The following is a 19,451-nucleotide window of genomic DNA, read 5'->3' as shown; positions in this document are numbered from 1 at the left end:
CAACTCCTGCAAAGCAACAAGGCGGAGTGCAGTCGGCTACAGAGTTGGCTCTGACAAATTTGGCTTTTAAAGATGTTTTATGATATTTACATTATTTATACCCTGCCTTTCTCTCCAATGGGGACCCAAAACAGCTTACGTTGTTCTCCTCTCTTCCATTTTATCATCCTCAAAACAACCCTGCGAGGTAGGCTAGGCTGAGAGAGTGTGACTGGCCCAAGGTCACCCAGCAAGCTTTTATGGCAGAGCAGCAATTCGAACCTGAGCCTCCCATGCTCCTAGTCCGACATGTTAACCACTACGCCATGCTGATTCCTAGAAATATAAAGATAAAAGAGGAATTTCTGAAATGTTGTTCCCAACTTGTCACATTTTGTACATGAGAGGATTCAAAGACTGAACCTGTGCACATGGAAGAAAATATAAAACCCATCAGAATGGGGAAGGAGGGCAGCCCCTAAACAGTACTCTTTAAGCAAGAAGGATCTGTGCTGGAAGGTCATTTCCCTGAACTAATTGTCTCTGCAAGGTATGAGCCACAATCAGCGAATGACAGTTCTTTAAGGCTACTCCGAAGTACAGTTGATTTCACATATTTTATAGCCATGGTGATTATTCAGGCATTCTTTTTTTATTTTTTGGCTCAACATTTTGTAGTCATGCAGTTCTTAACACATTCCTTTCGATATTTAATATCGCTTTCTGTTTTTTGGTAGTTCCATTTAATTTTGCTTCCATTGTAGGCAGTCCCCAAAACAACATTTTAATCCAGCTATTTGTCACCCAATGTTTGATGTTTAAGTCATATAAATACATTATATTTGAATGCGGGAAAACTAGTGGGCATGAATAATTGGAGGTTCCTGCTGGAAAACAGTTGACTGATTTTTTTTTAACTACCTACAGGGAATAAACTGCGACATTATTTTGATTGTTATTCACATTTTCATAATCACATTATAAACTTCTGCCGAGAAGTAGAACTGTAACGTGCTTTTCCTGGCTTCCCAAGGGCACGCTTCCTCTTTCCTTGTCTCTCTTCAACACTGGGATATGAAATCGAAAAGCCAACAAGAACACGGAGCCCTGCATTCATCCTCAATGCACTGAATAATCACAACTCCTTGACAGCACATTTATATTACTGAAGTTATATTCAGATTTTAAATTGTTACACAGGAACCATCATAATATAAAGAGAGTTTTCCTACACACACAGACATGCACACACACAAAGGTAATAATGGTACAAGGGGGAAGAAGGAGAAGGAGGAAGAAGAAGGGGAAGGGGAAGAGGAAGAAGACTAAGATGACGAAGAAATTGGATTTATATCCCAACCCTATACTACTATGAATCTCAGAGTGGTCACAATCTTCTTCACCTCCCCCCCCCCCAACAACAGACACCCTGTGAGGTGGGTGGGGCTGGAGAGGGCTCTCCCAGCAGCTGCCCTTTCAAGGACAACTCTGCCAGAGCTATGCTGACCCAAGGCCATTCCAGCAGCTGCAAGTGGAGGAGTGGGGAATCAAACCCAGTTCTCCCAGATAAGAGTCTGCACACTTAACCACTACACCAAACTGGGAGAGGAAGAGGGAGAAAAGCAAGAAAGAACTGGTGCTGGTGAAAAATAATATCAAGTTGCAACTGACTTACAGAAACCATGCAGGGTTTTCAGGCGAGAGATGTTTGGAAGTGTTTTGTCATTACCTGCCTCTGTATAACAACCCTGGATTTCCTTGGTGGTCTCTCATAGAAGCACTAACCGGGGTCAACCCTGAGATGAGATCGGGCTAGTTCGGACCATCCAGATCCGGGCCAACAAAGGACTAGGGGCACATAAAAGGAGAAGCAACGTGCCATTTAAGGTGAAGTATGCTGTTGAGTTGCAACCAATACCTGGCATCTCCACGAAGTTCCACCTCCTGAGGTTTGCAAGGCAAAAGATGGGGAGAGGTGGTTTTCCACTGCCTTCCTCTGCATAGCAACCCCAGTCTACTAATCAGCAACTAATCAACTAGCTGACTCTGCTTAGCTTCCTAGATTTGACTAGAACAAGCTAGCCTGGGCCATCTAGATCAGGGCATCTTTCATTAACTTCTATGGGGGGGGGAGGGACTTTACTAGAGGGAAGAAGGAGAGGTGACACTTCAACAGTGTTCCTGGAGCTATGTGATTTTCAGAGTGCTATATTATACATACCTAGTGGCATATTCTGAGTGGCTGCAAAAGGGCGTCCTGGCTGACCTTGTCAGAGCTCAGGAGCTAAGCAGGGTCAGCCACGAAGGTTACTATTTGGCTAGGAGACAGCAAAGGAAGTGCACCGTCACTGTGCGGCCAGGCAATGGCAAACCACCTCTGCACGACTCTTGCCTTGAACCTGAAACGAAAGTTTAAGGCCAAGATAGAGGTGATAAGAGGATCTACCTGTGGGAATGTGCAGGGATCTTCTGCAGCCTTTTTCAGCCTGTGGGCACCTAGCAATTCTGACATAATTAGTGTTGCCAAGTCCACCGCGGCCTCCGGTGGGGGACTTTTGTCCCTCACACTATGCACGTGTGGCGCAATGACATCACTCGCAAGTGACATCATCATGACATTGCACGCCGACCACTCGAAGAGATTCCGGGAAAACGGTCTAGCAATTTGGGAAGGAAACTCTATGGTACCATAGAGGTTTCCTCCCAAATTGCTAGAGCTTCCGGGAAAACCACAGAGTTTTCCCAGAAGCTCCTAGAGCGGCCAGCATGTGCCGTCGCTGGCATGATGACGTCCCTTGCAAGTGACGTCATCGCGCTGGTGACGTCAGTAGGGGATTCCCACACGGGTCCAGTGATAGGAGACCTTGAGAGCGGGAGAACACCCTCCCCGCCCAGGAGCTTGGCAGTCCTAGATATAATGAGGTGGGCGCAGCAAAAAATGGCTGCTGCAGGAAGTGGAACCATTCACAAAATGGCTGTTGCAGCTTACTTTCAGACATACAGTAAAGATCTTTGTGTTGTGGTTGCAGCTGCTGCCGAAGCAACATTTTTCAAAATCCACGCAGTCTCTCAGAAGCCTTGCTGGAGGAAAGTCCCACCTGGCCTCAGCCACTTTCTAAAAACACTTGGTGGGTGTCAGGAAAGGTGAGGGTGGGTGCCATGGTGCCCTGTATTACTCATTTAAAGGTGAAAAGGGCTTGCTGACTGCTAGCCCGGAGAGCTGTGCATCTAAGAATTTCATTCTCATGAGTCAGGTGGGTAGCTGTGTTGCTCTGTAGTTTGAGACATCTAAAATTTAGGGCAACCCTCGTGATTCTAACTGCTTTGTCTCAAAGGGACTTGGGGTTTTGAACACTCTTTTATATTTCCTATAATGACATACAAGCCTCAGAGCCTGGTGAAGTACGCTCTGTAGCAACTTCAGCAGTTCCGGCTGTAATTCAGTTCCTAGCACTCATAAAGAAGAATAAGAGATGCCAGAAGCAGTCAGTTTGGACGGCTTCATAATTTAATTTGCAGGCTTGACGAATGGGAAGTGTGGGTCCCCAAGTCAATTCTAATTTGTTCAGCCTTTCAGATGCAATACGTCAAACGTCAGGGTGAACTTTAGCCTAAAATATACTCAGGTGCTCAAGCTGCTTAACAAATGTGAATTTCAAGGAAGGTGTTCGCCTGTTGCCGATCACCGCATTGATCTTTGTGTGTCTGGTACATTAACCTGTAACAGCAGCTTGCGCCTCGCAAATCCATTTCAATGTTGTTGTTCTTATCGAATCAAACAGCAGTGGGAACAGTGAAGCCTCTTCTCTCAACTGTAGCTTAATTCCCCTCGTGGTCTATTGTAGACGGGCGTCTTAAAAATCAAGAAGAGTCATTTCAACAGGCAGCAGAGTCAAATGTCAGCCTGGCATGCTCAGTAATCACCACAAAGTACATTTTGTGCTTTTAAAAAAACATTTCCCCCCAAATCTAAAGATTTCCCTGGGTTACTGATCGATGGAGTACTCTCACCAATCCCTCAAGAAAACAAAAAAGGTGACTGACATCAAAAGAAGTCATATACAATTGTCCACTGACGATATGATGGAAGGACAAACTGTTACTTCTCCTTCTCTAATTAACATAGCTTTTTAAAAAGCTAGAATGAATTTTATATTAGCGTTAATTGATACTTTTGAATATGTGGTAAAATACATAAATCTCATAAATTTCACTAAAATACATACATTTCACAAAACAAATGTAGTGGGTAAGAAGTGAAAAAATGCATCATTAAGTGGATGCCAAACTTTACAGAACAGGTATCTATGCAACAATGGGAACAACTATGGCAGGGGTGGCCAAACTTGCTTAAAGTAAAAGCACATAGAATAAATGCTTGAGAGCCGCAAGACATGAATGTCAGATGTTTGAGAGCCGCAAGACATGAATGTCAGATGTTTGAGAGCCGCAAGACAAGAAGGGAGGGAGGGAGGGAAATAGATGGGGGCGGGAGAGGTGGAAAAAATCCAACTTTAATGTTAAATGCATTCTCCAAGTCACTCGCTGGCTTGCCTTGGATAAGTGATTTAAGGAGACAAATGCTTTCTCCAAGCTGGCCAACAGGGTGGCAGAGGATTCAAGAGCGACACAATACGTGTGAAAGAGCCACAGTTTGGCCACCCCTGAACTATAGGGGAAAGTTATCAAATTTACAGACGGACATTAAGAGAAAACTGGTACAAAACGTTTTTAGATGGTACATAACACCAAAGGACATCGGGAAAACAGATAAAAACTACAAAGGAAAATATTAGAAATGTCAAGACGCAGATGGAACCTTCTTTCACATGTGGTGGACTTGTAAAGAAATCAAACAATTCTGGAAAGAAATACATCAAAAATGCAGAACATATCTGTCAAGTCCCCTGTTTACTCCTAACCCTTTGCAGCAATAACTCATGTTTTATTGCTTAGGCCTGCGTTGTGTCTTCTAAAGAATGCAGATGGTAAAGAGAGGGTGTTCAGGGCCTCCCTTTTTGTTCCCAGGTCTTCCTTTCCCTTGTCAGTTCCTGCATGCCTCATGGTATTTGTAATGATGTAGTTGTATTATTCTAACCTGTAACCTTTCAGCAGTTTGAAATATGTGCATCAGTTACTAACAGCTATTAGTTACCTATACAACCCTTACTCTGACCTTGCTAGCCAATTTCCACACTGACGGTATATAAGAGATGTCATACTCTTTTACAATAAATGAACTTATTTGAAAATACAAAGAGTCTCATTATTGAAAGACATGGTGACTTGACAATATTAAAATTTACGTTTCCAGTGGAAGCCAAAATCATGCTATTAACTGTTCTGCCTAACAAATTACCAATTTTTAGAAGAGTTATTCAAAGACATGGTGACAGTAGCTAGAACTATTTACGCAGCAAAATGGGAATTAGACATCTGTCCATGTTTATACAATAGTTCTTTCTTCTATTAAGTGGCGCAGAGTGGTAAAGCTGCAGTACTGCAGTCAGAGCCCTCTGCTCACAACCTGAGTTCGATTCCAGTGGAAGCTGGTTCAGGTAGCCGGCTCCAGGTTGACTCAGCTTTCCATCCTTCCGAGGTCAGTAAAATGAGTACCCAGCTTGCTAGGGTGAAAGTGTATGACCGGGGAAGGTAATGGCAAGGAAAGGAAAGGAAAGGAAAGGAAAGGAAAGGCCTCCTGTGCAAGCACCAGTCGTTTCCGACTCTGGGGTGATGTTGCTTTCACAACGTTTTCACAGCAGACTTTTTAAGGGGTGGTTTGCCATTGCCTTCCCCAGTCTTTTACACTTCCCCCCCCAGCAAGCTGGGTACTCATTTTACCGACCTCAGAAGGATGGAAGGCTGAGTCAACCTTGGGCCAGCTACCTGAATCCAGCTTCCGCCGGAATCAAACTCAGGTCATGAGCAGAGGAGTTCAGACCACAGTACTGCAGTACTGCTGCTTTACCACTCTGTGCCATGCAGAGGAATGGCAAACCACCCCATAAAAAGGTCTGCCATGAAAACGTTGTGAAAGCAGCGTCACCCCCAGGGTCGAAAAAGACTGGTGCTTACACAGGGGACCTTTCCTTTCCTTTTCATGTTTAGAAGAATGGGAAAATAAACTTGCTGACTATGGAGTAATAGCAAAATTAACAGCCTACCAGAGAAATTGGTCTATTAAGAAATCTGAGGAGAGATGGAGTGTGTATTATGTGCAGTATGCTAGCAGGAGACAAACTCAGAATGAAAAGCAGACAAAAATATTATATACAAACATATGATAACAAAATAGAAGTAGAATTAAAAGATGTTTTAAATTTAACATCTTGAGTAGAAATGGGTTCTTGATGTAAGATACATAATAGACCTTCCTTAGCACCCTGATATATGTTTAATCTGTTAAAGGTTCTAATAAATATGTAGAAGTGGTGAAAATATTGTAGTAATGAAAACATACTAATAATAAAACTAATGACGTAGTCAAAAGAGATTAATTATGAAGTTTGAAACTTAAACTTAAAATGCTGAATACAATTATATCCCAATAGAAGAAAGTACTATTGTATATTATAAGTAATCCCTCAAAATTATAACAGGGATGTAAGGGAGAATATTTTTTGTCTTACACATTTCGTATTACATGACTGTCCTTGAGAAATGCAATTATGCTGTATAACCCCTTTTTTCTTTCCCTTTTCTTTTCTGTCCCCCCACTGTCTTATATAAATATTCTATTATTATTATTATTATTATGGAGGGTTTTCAAGGGATGGTGCTCTCATCATCAGTCTTGTCGTTGATAATGTCATAGCCCCCCCCATTTCTGCGCATGCTTTTATAGGTATTTTAAAAATCCACACTGAGATAATGACATATTGATATACTGCCGTAACGACAGGTTTAGCTCATTCTCTGAATTCCCAGCTTTCATTTCTTTTTTAAAAGCAAGATATTGTTACCATATGTTATCAATAAAATTGTTTAAAACTAAAAAAAAACTAAAAGCAAGCCTCTATCTAGCTCTGGCTCTTGCAGATACAGGCCTTTTCCCTCCTATCTCTGAGAGAGAAGAGGCAAAAGACTTTTTTGAAATGAAAACTGGGCATTCAGAGAACCTGCTTCAACCTATTGTTACGAGGGTACATCAAAGATTCCAGTGCCTTTTAAAAATGAAACCACTTGCCTTGGTGTTCTGATGATGATGGCCCAGTCATCAAAAAGTGGGCTGGAGGTGGGCAGGCGCAGGCAGGACAAAGAAAACCAACAGAAACATTATACACAAGGGGGGGGGGAGCTGACTCAAAAATTGGTTTCCAGAAAAAGATCAGGGCAGTTTGTAATATTTGCTTCATTGGCCAATACCTAGGCAGAGCACAGGGGGAGGGCACGTCCTACAGGCCAGCAGATCCATGATGCCACTGAGGCTCAGTCTGTCCTGCCTGGTAGAAGGAAGGGTGGCACGTCTTAAGTCTTTCCTTGATGAGCCTTGAGTGTCAGGAAATGGGCCTTTTTTATTGCAAACGCACACTGTCTTGACATTTTCAGTGAGTTATCTACGACGACCCCAAGATCTTTCTCTTGGTCAGTCTCTGCCAGTTCACACCCCATCAACTTGTATTTGTAGCTGGGATTCTTTGCCCCAATGTGCATTACTTTGCACTTGGCCACACTGAACTGCATCTGCCACGTTGACGCCCACTCACCCAGCCTCAACAGGTCTCTTTGGAGTTCCTCACAATCCTCTCTGGTTCTCACCACCCTGAACAATTTAGTGTCATCCGCAAACTTGGCCACTTCACTGCTCACTCCCAACTCTAAATCATTTATGAACAAGTTAACGAGCATGGGACCCAGTACCGAGCCCTCCGACACCCCACTGCTTACCGTCCTCCATTTCGAAGACTGCCCATTTATACTCACTCTCTGCTTTCTATTACTCAGCCAGTTTTTGATCCACAAGAGGACCTGTCCTTTTACTCCATGACTCTCAAGCTTTCTAAGGAGCCTTTGATGAGGAACTTTATCAAAAGCTTTCTGGAAGTCAAGGTAAACAACATCTATAGGGTCTTCTTTGTCCACATGTTTGTTCACCCCCTCAAAAAAATGTAACAGGTTAGTGAGGCAAGATCTTCCCTTACAGAACCCATGCTGAGTCTTCCTCAATAACCCATGTTCATCAATGTGCCTACTCATTCTGTCCTTGATAATGCTTTCTATGCTAATGAGTTATGCTAATGAACTCCACCACCTATTTTTCTCCAAAACTACCCCTGGATAGGAGACCATCAAGGAAGGCTCTGCACAGGAAGGCCATGGCAAATCACCTCTGCTTCTCACTTGCCTTGGAACTCCTTGCTGGGGTCACCATAGAGCCAGTTTGGTGTAGTGGTTAAGTGTGCAGACTCTTATCTGGGAGAACCAGGTTTGATTCCCCACTCCTCCACTTGCAGCTGCTGGAATGGCCTTGGGTCAGCCACAGCTCTGGCAGAGGTTGTCCTTGAAAGGGCAGCTGCTGGGAGAGCCCTCTCAGCCCCACCCACCTCACAGGGTGTCTGTTGTGGGGAGGAAGGTGAAGGAGATTGTGAGCCACTCTGAGATGACGACTACTTCTACTTCTTCTTCTGTTTGGTGTAGTGGTTAAGTGTGCAGACTCTTATCTGGGAGAACCAGGTTTGATTCCCCACTCCTCCACTTGCAGCTGCTGGACTGGCCTTGGGTCAGCCACAGCTCTCTCGCAAGAGTTGTCCTTGAAAGGGCAGCTTCTGTCAGAGCTCTCTCAGCCCCACCCACCTGACAGGGTGTCTGCTGCGGGGGGAGAAGACATAGGAGATTGTAAACCGCTTTGAGTCTCTGATTCAGAGAGAAGGGCGGGGTATAAATCTGCAGTTTTCTTCATAAATCGGTTGTAACTTGATGGCACATTTGTACATAATTTCATTAGGGAGGGAGGGATGGACATCCAAGAGAATCTGGATTTAATAAATAACTGTCAGATGACAGCTACATTTTCTTTTAAGTTCTTTAACGTGCACCAGTTTGACTTGCTACAAACAGAGCAGCTGACCAGCAAACCAATGTTTGTTTCTAGCTGACAAGGGCTTGCAATAGAAATGATTTCTCCCGTTACAGGGCAGAGATCTTAAACTGCACACTTCAAATGGAATAGCAACAGATTACTATACATGCCACCATTAGGAGAAGGTGTCAGACAGACTTTATTACTTATTTCACGGGCAAGTGGCAGAGTAAAGCGTCTGACTTAACCTCAGGGCAACTTCAAAAGGATTTAACCATCTCCAGTGTTTATGATTAGTGCTTTTTAATCTGGAGTTGCTGAACAAGTAGCATTTTACAAAATATGCAAATTTTCGCTTGCTTTAATACGCTCCTGTCAGAATTAGCATAACATTTCCGCACTGCAGAAAAGATCAAAACAGCCGAGAAACTATAGATTTTTGCAGATGAAATAACCATGCATCTAAATATTTGAAGGTTGGAAAAACAGGTACAGTTAAAAACCCAGGCCTTTTTTTTTTAGCAGGGACGCACAGGAACACAGTTCCGGCTGGCTTGGCATCAGGGGGTGTGGCCTAATGTGCAAATGAGTTCCTGCTGGGCTTTTTCTAGAAAAACGATGGGGACATCAGGGGGTGAAGCCTAATATTCAAATGAGTTCCTGCTGGGTTTCTTTTACCAAAAAAGCCCTGTAAAAACCATTACTGTTTTGGTGCTTCCATTCTATCCATGTTCTCCGTACTGGAGTAAACAAAAATTTTCTAGAGAATACAGGTGACACTATTGCAAAAAAACAAACAAACCCCAAACCCTCAAACCAACTATTGCATTCCTGCGTTTTCATTGCTAACGTTCTGCCTTATAAAGGCGTGGTTTGTAGCAATTTTTCTGACTTCCAATACAACTGCAGTGCCAGCATTTCACATATAAATGGGCAAAAAGCTGTTGACTCATCTGCAAAGGAGCGGTCTGTGAAGCAATTGGTAACACCATTGGTGAATCTCTAACTTTGCATGCGACATTTTGCAGCATTGCATCTCAGGACACATTATTTCCCATGCAATCTTGCTTGCTAACTGGATTTGAAGGTCAGGAAAGATTATAGATGAATAAAATACATAAAATAGATTACATAAAAGTCATAGAACCAAAATTTTAAATCATAATTTAGGACTGCTTTAATGAAATGCAGTCTTAAATAAAACTGACTTCACCTGCCACCTGAAGACCAAAAGCGAGGGGGGGCAGGCGAACCCCTGTCAGGGGGATTGCTCCACACTCATGGGGCTGCCACTGAAAAGGCCCTCTCTTATGTGCCCACCAAGTGAACTTCCTTGCCTGGCAGAACAGTCAGGAGGGCCTCTCTCTGTGATCTTAATTTCTGGGCAGGAACATACAGTAGAATACAGTCCTTCAGAGACCTTGGACCCAAGACATGCAGGGCCTTAAAGGACAAAGCCAACACCTTGAATTGGTGGATCTGACAGGGATCCAGAAAACTGACGGTATGGCTGGTGTACCTGAAACTGCTGGGCAGGGCCAGCTCGCCCACTAGGCAAACTAGGCAGGTGCCGGAGAAGGCTTCGCTCCCCCTCACTTCCAGTTCTGGAAAGGGGGGGGGGGAGTAGCCTCCTCCCACCGGCTTCAAAAAACGTGCGGCTGCCTTGAAGTTAGTAGGGCTCAGCCTTGTCATGGCGAGTTTCAGGGGGGCATGCACGCAACAGAGCATGGCAGAGGGAGGGTGGGAGGAGGCGGGGAGGGGGCGCCTGGTAGGGAGTCTGCCTGGCCTTAAGGCTGCCACTGCTGCTGGGCAATGTCACACTAAGAGCTCGCTCCTAAAAACGAAATTGCTGTAGACAGGATAGCAGCAGGTAGAGGATCTGTGGCAAAACATGCCTCTTCTGGCCTACAAGCCCCGTCCCAGCCTGCCCAACTCCCAAGAGGGGCTCTTCTTTCTCTCTGGCATAGCCACTACCAGCACCTGCCCTCTTCCAATGACTTGCCCACTGGGAGTCCCATCTTCTCTTTCAAGGTCTGAGGCCTTCCCTCTGGGTCTCCCGCTGCCCAGTGCCTGGTCACCACAGGGACAATTCATTGCCTTGGGCACCCCTGGAGGAGCCACTTGCCAACCCCCCCTCCCCAGAGCCCCTTTTTGCGTCCAAAACAGTGGAGGTCTATCTGGTACTCCCAGCATCAGAAGTTTTAAATATTTATTAAATAGAAAATGCTTACAAGCATGCTTTTAACAAAACCCCACATTTGAGCAAGGAATATGAAATAGCTTGGTTTTTTAAAAATCCTCCGTCCCTCTCTCTATACATGCCCTATCAGTTGTTAAAATAGTTGTTTAAATTTAGCTAGTTACAAGTCGCTAGAAAACGACCATTACCTCAAAGTTTGCTCCAACTCTCCCAGGAGTGCACATGTTCAATGGTCACTTGCTTGCAGCCCTCAGCTAAGAGTTTTCATGCACACAACCACAGGCAGCTACTTCCTGTGGCAAGGAGGATTTATCATCTGTTTCTCCCTCCCACTTGCCCTGGTCAGGCCAGATCAGAGAAGTGTTTCCTGCAGCCCCTTCCTGGAGGTGCTCCCTGGAACTGCCCAAGCTTCCAGTCCTCCAAACTCTGTTCCCTGCCTGGAGAAGGGGGAATCGTGACCATTCCTTTGTCTAAACCCATTAGCATTCGTATGAAAGTGAGCCTGGTAAGCCATTGATGGACTTCCCAGCTATTCTATGCCCAAAGAAAAAGCGGCGGGGGGGGGGGGGGACCTTTTGAGATGCCAAATGAAGGCTGCTGCTTGCCAACCTCCCAGGAGAAAGTGCATTTTGTCACAGGATCCTATAACAAGGTGCTGTTTTTTTTAAAAAGGGCCCTAATGACAATAGCTGGAGCTACTCAGCACCCTGAACTCCCTGAAAAACAAATATGTCTAGCCAAGAGCCTGTTTAACACCAGTCAAGCATAATGAAATTCACCTCAAGTTCTACTCACATCATCAGGTACACCTTTCCAAGGCAGCAGGTGAGTACTAATGAGAGAAATCCACAAAATATGATAGCATTGAGCCTCCTGTGCCTCAAATTCAGGCATGCAGTTCTAGTCTCCAACAATCCAGTGAGTCTACAAGAGTTATGGCCATTTTCTGATTCCCTACAAGTGCTAATGGACCAGACAGGCCAGCCTATACACAACAATTCACTATACAAGCATTTCCTTTTTTACCTCCCTCTCCCCTCCAAAAAACCCCCCTTCTAACAATCTAGGGAAATCTAGGGTGCCTAAAATTAGATCCCCAGGTGTTCTGATTTTCAAAAACGCTACACACCTAAAATCCTCTGCCCGTGGATCACGGATTTTGCCTGTCAAACTCGGTCTTGTTATTTTCACTTATTCCAGAAGGGAGAACTGCAGACCAGGTTCCACTGGCTACCAGAATTAGCCCTTAGACACCCAGGATCAATGAACTCACAGGGTTCACCATACATCACTTGTAGGGATCACACAGGAAGCATGATATAGAGAGGACCAGGCCTTGGGTCAAATTTCATTTCATCCATTAAGCTTGCTGACCTTTGGCAGCATCTCTCTTTTTGCCCTTCTCCCTAGAATTAGCGGGGAAAAGGCGGCTGAATAAAGTGCTTTGCCCATGGGAAATGCCACAGAGGTCAAAAGCAAAATGACTGCTCCTTTTGACCAGGATGAGCATAAGCCAAGATTTCTGACAAATCTACACAATATAAGGGAGGGGCACTCAAACCCCTTTAACAAGGAAGGAAAAACGACATGGAATTACTGCTCCTGAAAACGTCAAATATTCTGACCTAGGGTTGCCAAGTCCAATTCAAGAAATATCTGGGGACTTTGGGGGTGGGGCCAGGAGACATTAGGGGTGGGGCCAAGATCAAGGCTGTGACAAGCATCATTGAACTCCGAAGGGAGTTCTGGCCCTCACATTTAAAGGGACGGCACACCTTTTCAATGCCTTCCTTCCATAGGAAATAATGAAGGATAGGGGCACCTTCTTTTGGGGCTCATAGAATTGGACCGCCTGGTCTAATCTTTTTGAAACTTGGTAGGTATTTTGGGGAGAGGCACTAGATGCTATATGGAAAATTTGGTGCCTCTACCCCAAACAACAGCCCCCACAGAGCCCCAGATACCCGCAAATCAATTCTCCATGATTTTCTATGGGAATAAATCTCCCTAGGGAATAACAGAGTTCCCAGCAGACATCTCCCTCCCCTCCCCCCGCTTTCTGAGGACCCTGAAGCAGGTGGGGGCCTCCAAACCGGGGGATCCCCTGCCCCCACCTGGGGACTGGCAACCCTATTCTGACCCCGTGCCTGCAGGTATAGTAAATAAAATCAGTGCAGAATCTAGCAATGAGCCATTTAAATTTGTGCTGGAAAAAGTCTACAATTAAAAATGAATGCTTTATGCCGAAGATCCTATGCCACTGAGTTACAATCCGTAAGAACATGAGAAGTAGGCTTCCCAACCCTCCCGCCCTGGCTGGGGACTCCTGAATTTTCAGCCTCCTCCCCCGCTCTTAAAAAGTCTGGGGGCGGGGGAGAGAGAACATACCTGCAGGAATCATGTTTTACAGCTTGGGATCCCTTTTTAAGGCTGCACAGGAAACAGGAACGGCCCCTCCCTTTCTTTTCCCATGCAGTCTTACTTTCGTTTTCACAGCCAGCAAATTCTGCTTGAAGAAGACCAAGTACGGTGAGTGTTTGTGTGTGTGTGTGAGAGAGAGAGAGAGGGAGGGAGGGGCAGGGAGGGGGGAATTCCCTGGTATGGAGCCCCCCCCTTTAGAAAGCGTGGGGGTGGGAAAGGAAATGTCTACTAGGCACTCTATTATTCCCTATGGAGAACGATTCCCATAGAGAATAATAGGGAATTGATCCATGGGTATTGGGGGCTCTGGGGGGTGCTATTTTTTGAGGTAGAGGCACCAGATTTTTAGTATAGCAGCTAGTGCCTCTCCCCAAAATACCCCCCAAGTTTCAAAAATATTGGACCAGAGGGTCCAATTCTTTGAGCCCCAAAAGATGGTGCCCCTATCCTTAATTATTTCCTATGGAAGAAAGGCATTTAAAAAGGCGTGCTGTCCCTTTAAATGTGATGGCCAGAACTCCCTTGGAGTTCAATTATGCTTGTCACATCCTTGTTCCTGGCTCCACCTCCAATGTCTCCTGGCTCCACCCCCAAAGTCTCCTGGCTCCACCCCCAAATTCCCCAGATTTTTCTTTAATTGGACTTGGCAACCCTAATGAGAAGCCATGTTGGATCAGGTCAATGGCCCATCCAGTCCAACATTGTGACCGATTCCCCACTCACCTTGCTCCAGTCTCATTGCTCCTTCTCCCTGTGGGGCTGCTGCTGGATTTCGCACAAGCTGCTCCGAGCCGGCGACTTGCCCCGCCCCTTTTCAAGTTCCCTCCGCAGCAGACAGAAACCGGCTTTCAGAGGATCCTGCCTGCTTGGAGGGAACTTGAAGAGAGGCAGGGCAGCTTGTGGGAAATCCAGCAGCAGCCCTGCGGAGAAGAGGAAGCTGAGGGCTGTGTAAGTTTAGTGGGAAATCGGTCTCTGTGTCACACAGTGGCCAAAAAACCCCAAGTGCCATCAGAAGGTTCACCACTGGGTGCATGTAGCAGATCCATAAGCTTCACTCCTGTTAGTCCATTTCTGAATAAAAATTTTTGCTGTGTTTAAGTGGTTGGTGTATCCCCTGAACAACTGCTGGTAACTAACCAGAGATCTAAGCAGGCCTCTCCCAATAAGTGAACAGCTTTCCTAACAAGAGCTCCCTGTATTAGTTCAATAACTACCCACAAAGCTTTGGGTTTCAATCCTTTAATGAGTCCTTTAAGAAAAACTCTTCATGGTATTCCTGGATTACTTAATTGCTGTGGTTGTGTCCTAATACTCTCCATGCAAACAATCTGAGTCTTGGAATAAACCTTCTTGCTTGTTTGGAAGGGGCTAAGATTCAAATGCACGCTCAAATCTGGTATATCAAATCTCGATACAGGCACCCCAATGGTGGAACCAGCTACCGGAGGAGGTGCGGGCCCTACGGGATCTCAATCAGTTCCGTAGGGCTTGCAAAAACCGCCCTCTTCCAACTAGCTTTCTAAAACAGAACCTGGTAGTAACATCAAGCCATCTTTGTACATACTGAGATTGTGGCACTATTATGTTATACTGGTTTGAGACTATTTACTTAATATATTTAACCTATGAATTGTATTTTAACTGTATTATCTTGTTTTTATTGTTATAACATGGTTTATACCATGTGCTGTAAGCCGCCCTGAGCCTGCTTCGGCGGGGAGGGCGGGGTATAAATAAAAATTTATTATTATTATTATTATTATTATTATTATTATTATTATTATTATTATTATTATTATTATTATTATTATTATTATTATATTTGGCCAGTGAGAAACTGCCAAAGTAGTTGAGCAACGACTGCCAGAGTGAGCATGGTCAGTGCCGGATTAAACCCTGTGAAGGCCCTTAGGCAGTCAAAATATTGGGGGACCCCTCACAAATTATCTCAGAGTTGCAGCGCCCACCCCACTACCCACAGCCCCCGTTGCAGCATGCAGGCAAAACCCTTCTCAAAAACCCCTTTGACAGAGCTGTGGGGGAGAGGCAGAGAGAGGCAAACTTGGTGATGACGCAAGCAGCAGTTGCACCAGGCAAGTCGGGCAAAGAGCGGCTCAGTTGCTGGCTGTGAATGCAGACTGGGAGGGCTGCAAGCAGGGGGGAAATGGGGGGGGAGTCATCCCAGGGCTCCTAAATGTGTGTGGGCCCATAGGCCTACTTGGCCAAATTATTAATCCAGCCCTGAGCATGGTGTTGTAGTTAGAGCGTTGGACTAGGATCTGGGAGACCCAGGTTCGAATCCTTGCTCTGCCGTGGACACTTGCTGCCCCCACTCTGCTACCCTCACTGTGCCATGGACACCTTGGGCCGGTCACACACTCCCAGCCTAACCAACCAGGGTGGCTGTGAGGCTAAAAGGGAGGAGAAGAAAATGATGTAAGCTGCTTTGGATTCCCACTAGAGGAGAAAGGCAAGGTATAAATGCAGTAAAGAACTCAGCTGTCTGCAAGCTGCAACTGGGACCGTTGAATGCTGCTCAGCACACGATGACAATGTTATATATGACTGACTCGCAAAAAGGAAGCTGACTGGGCACACACATTCTCACACTGCTTTTCTGTGGCCTCCCTCACCTGCTATAGCAGCCTTTTCCCCATCCCATCTGCTGTGGGCCACAGTCCCTCGGAACATAACATCATTTCACAGCGAGTGACATACAGGTGTGAAGTCTGTCCCTCAGGGCTGCCTGAACCACTGCTGGTTAAGAGGAGAGGCAGAAGAACTGCCCTCAACAATTTGGATGCACATTCTTCTCCCAGGGCTGTCACGAGGGTTGCCTGCTTCCAAATGAGGGCGGGATGGAACACTCCCCACCATTACAACTGATCTCCTGATAGCAGAGATCAGTTCTCCTGTAGAAAATGGCTGATTGGAGGGTGGGGGCCCTGTGGCAGCTTCCAAAAAACTAGGCCTCAGATTAAGCCGGAGCTCACAGAAGCACAGCTCCTGAACCTTTCTGAGGGTTCCTCCTCCTCCTCCTCCTCCCCACCTACCTTGTCCATTAAATAGTAGGTGCAGCTGCATAACAATCCTGGATTAGGAGAGCGGGCACCAGGGTTTTGCCACACCCCCAGCAGCCCTCATTAACCCCTGGAGAAGCCCACACCACCCTTTCTCCACTTCTTATGTGATTATGGCAGCGGGTGGCTTGCTCGCCTTTTGACTTTGGGAGAGGGGGGTGGCCCAGCAGAGCCCCAGGCGAGCAAGGCCTGTTTGGGCTGGCTGGATTTCTAGCTAGCCCAAGCAGGCCTCACTCACCTGGGGCTCTCCTTTCTTGCAACAGGTTGCTTTTGGCTGGGGGGGAGGCAGCATGTTCTAATGAGCTATGCCAATGAGTTCCACTACCTATTTTTCAACAAAACGACCCTTGCAAAAAGCCCTCTGATAATTGTGGACTGAATATCAGCGAATGTGAAAGTGCTAGAAGAGACTGACCTGTAAGCCGTTCCAGGGAATCAAATCCATGCTTTAATGCAATGATATCAAGGAATGAAACCGTTCCATCCTCAAACCTAAACAGAAATGAGAAAAAAACACATGCTGACAACAACTTTCTGCGGCCAACCTTATATAAGTTAATTTCAAAAACTACAAACATATTTAATTACCGTATTTTTCGCTCCATAAGACGCACCTGAGCATAAGACGCACCTAGTTTTTAGAGCTGTTTGTGTGAATTTAGAGGCATTTGTGTGAATTTTTTGCAGTATTCGCTCCTTAAGACGCACACACTTTTCCCTCCACTTTTTTGGGGGGGAAAAGTGAGTCTTATAGTGCAAAAAATACGGTATATTGTCCTTTCAAGTGCCAGAGAGACTGCTTACAGCAGCCCCGCAAGGCACAATAAGTGCTGGCACCCACTTTTGGGAGCCCCTCAAGGGATTTTCGAGGCAAGTTGATGCCTTTGTTGTTGCCCTCTTCTTCCTGTAAGGGAAGTCAGCATTATTCTCATTTTTCTCATTTTTCAGCCTGGCTTGCCTAAGGCTTTCGTTTTGGTAACATTCGAACATGGAACAGAGTCCTGACCCTAACGTTCTCTGCGCTTGTAAAGTACTGGGGTCGACGCAGTAAGAGACCAGACTCGGAGAGTGATTTCAGCAAGCTTTACTTCAGGAACACAAACACAGACTGAGCTCTATTCAAACCTCCCGCTCCTTTATACAATTCTTGCCCCTTCTGATTGGTCCTTAACTATGTACATGGATTGGCTATTTACAGGGGCCTAAGGGCCTATCAGGGTACAGTATGAGCCTAGATGTTAATTGGCTACTTATGTTTCAATCCTTCCCAATTGGGCACGCTTAGGCCTTCTCTGGAACCCTGGTGTGGAGTACAAGCTTGGCTTGTTCAGCTTCCCTCCAAAAGTAACAGTTCTCCAATTTGAGCCTAGGACACAACAGCGCTCTTGCGCTAAGTTTCACCTGCTGCCAAGGTGGCCCCTGTAGCCCTTAATTACAGTCCAATAGATGCAGTGGCACCATTTCCAGTTCTAAGAGGTGGGGAGGCAAGATTTCAGCAAGGGCAAGGATCTAAGGCCTTGCATATACTGATTTTTTAGGTAAGCAGTACCCTTTCTAAAAAGCAAACACTATGCATTTCTTGCCCTGGCCTGGAGAGCAAAGGCTAGCCTTTGGTCAGATTTCGGAAGCTAAGCAGTGACCGATTCTCCACGAGCCTTATGCCGCTCTCACTCTCCTCTTCTCTGCGGGGCTTCCGTTGGATTTCACACGATTTGCCCCGGGGCTGCAACTCGCTCTGCCTCTTTCGCACGGCAAACAAGATCCTCTAAAAACCAGTTTCTGTTTGCCGCGCGAAACAGGCAAAGCTAGTTGCAGCCCCGGGGCAGACAGTGTGAAATCCGACAGAAGCCCCGCAGAGAAGAGGAGTGTGAGAGTGGCATAGTGCTAGTGGGAAATCGGTCAGGGTTGGCCCTTCTTGGTACTTGGATGGAAGACCACCAAGGACATCCACAGTCACTACTCAGAGGCAGGCAATGATTATGGCAAGGAACTGCCATTCATCTCTTGCTCTGAAAACCCTACAAGGTCAACCAGAAGTCAGCTTGACCTGACAGCACTTTCTACCACCACCATGCCATTTCTTAAGTTATTATCCTCCCCATGCCAAGTGACATTCTTGGCTCCTTCCCCACACATCTCACAACAGCCCTGTGAAGTGTACTAGACCAAGAACTAGTAGCTGGCCCAAGGTCCCTCAGGGAGCTTTGCATCAGAGAGCAATCCTAGTCAAGTACTTTAGCCAGGAACACCACAGTGGGATTCTTCATCATCCAAGATAACTGACATTCCTCATAACCGGAAATAGTACCTACAGAAGACTCACACAGAGGCTGAATCATGGCTACGCTCCCAGAGCCCCCAAGCAGATGTGTATTCAACAGCCTCAGAAGCCAAGGGCCATCACAATCCCCTTCAAAGAATATTCTACAGTAGCCCCTGACAACACCTGAGGGTTCCATATCCATGGTAACAACTAGGGTACCATCAGAGCAAGCTACGGATCAACATTTTTCAATAAAAAACTTTGGTTAAAAATGTGCATAATACATTTAAGGAAGAAACAGAATATCCCTGTTGTTCAAATCAGAGACTCTATACACACAAAAGCATTTTGGGGGGAAAATTACAACAAGAATAGATATACTTAAAAGCAGGAAAAAGAAGAAGACAGGCAAACAAGCTTTGGAAATCAGAGGAGGAGGAGGAGGAGGATTGGATTTATATCCCACCCTATACTCTGAATCTCAGAGTC

At 45.7% G+C, this 19,451-nt stretch overlaps 1 protein-coding gene across 3 annotated transcripts in view; it reads right to left on the bottom strand.

The window, feature by feature from the left end:
• MOCOS (molybdenum cofactor sulfurase) overlaps positions 1-19,451 on the bottom strand; it is a 194,374-nt gene that overhangs the window by 105,736 nt on the left and 69,187 nt on the right. For all 3 annotated transcript variants that reach the window (XM_060247821.1, XM_060247822.1, XM_060247823.1), the window contains exon 5: positions 17,115-17,191. In XM_060247821.1, coding sequence (XP_060103804.1) covers positions 17,115-17,191 — 77 coding nt within the window. The remainder of the gene's footprint in view (positions 1-17,114; positions 17,192-19,451) is intronic.

Source organism: Heteronotia binoei, chromosome 10, assembly GCF_032191835.1.
Source record: "Heteronotia binoei isolate CCM8104 ecotype False Entrance Well chromosome 10, APGP_CSIRO_Hbin_v1, whole genome shotgun sequence".
Classification (NCBI taxonomy): Eukaryota; Metazoa; Chordata; class Lepidosauria; order Squamata; family Gekkonidae; genus Heteronotia; species Heteronotia binoei.
This window is presented reverse-complemented; position numbering and strand designations above follow the sequence as displayed.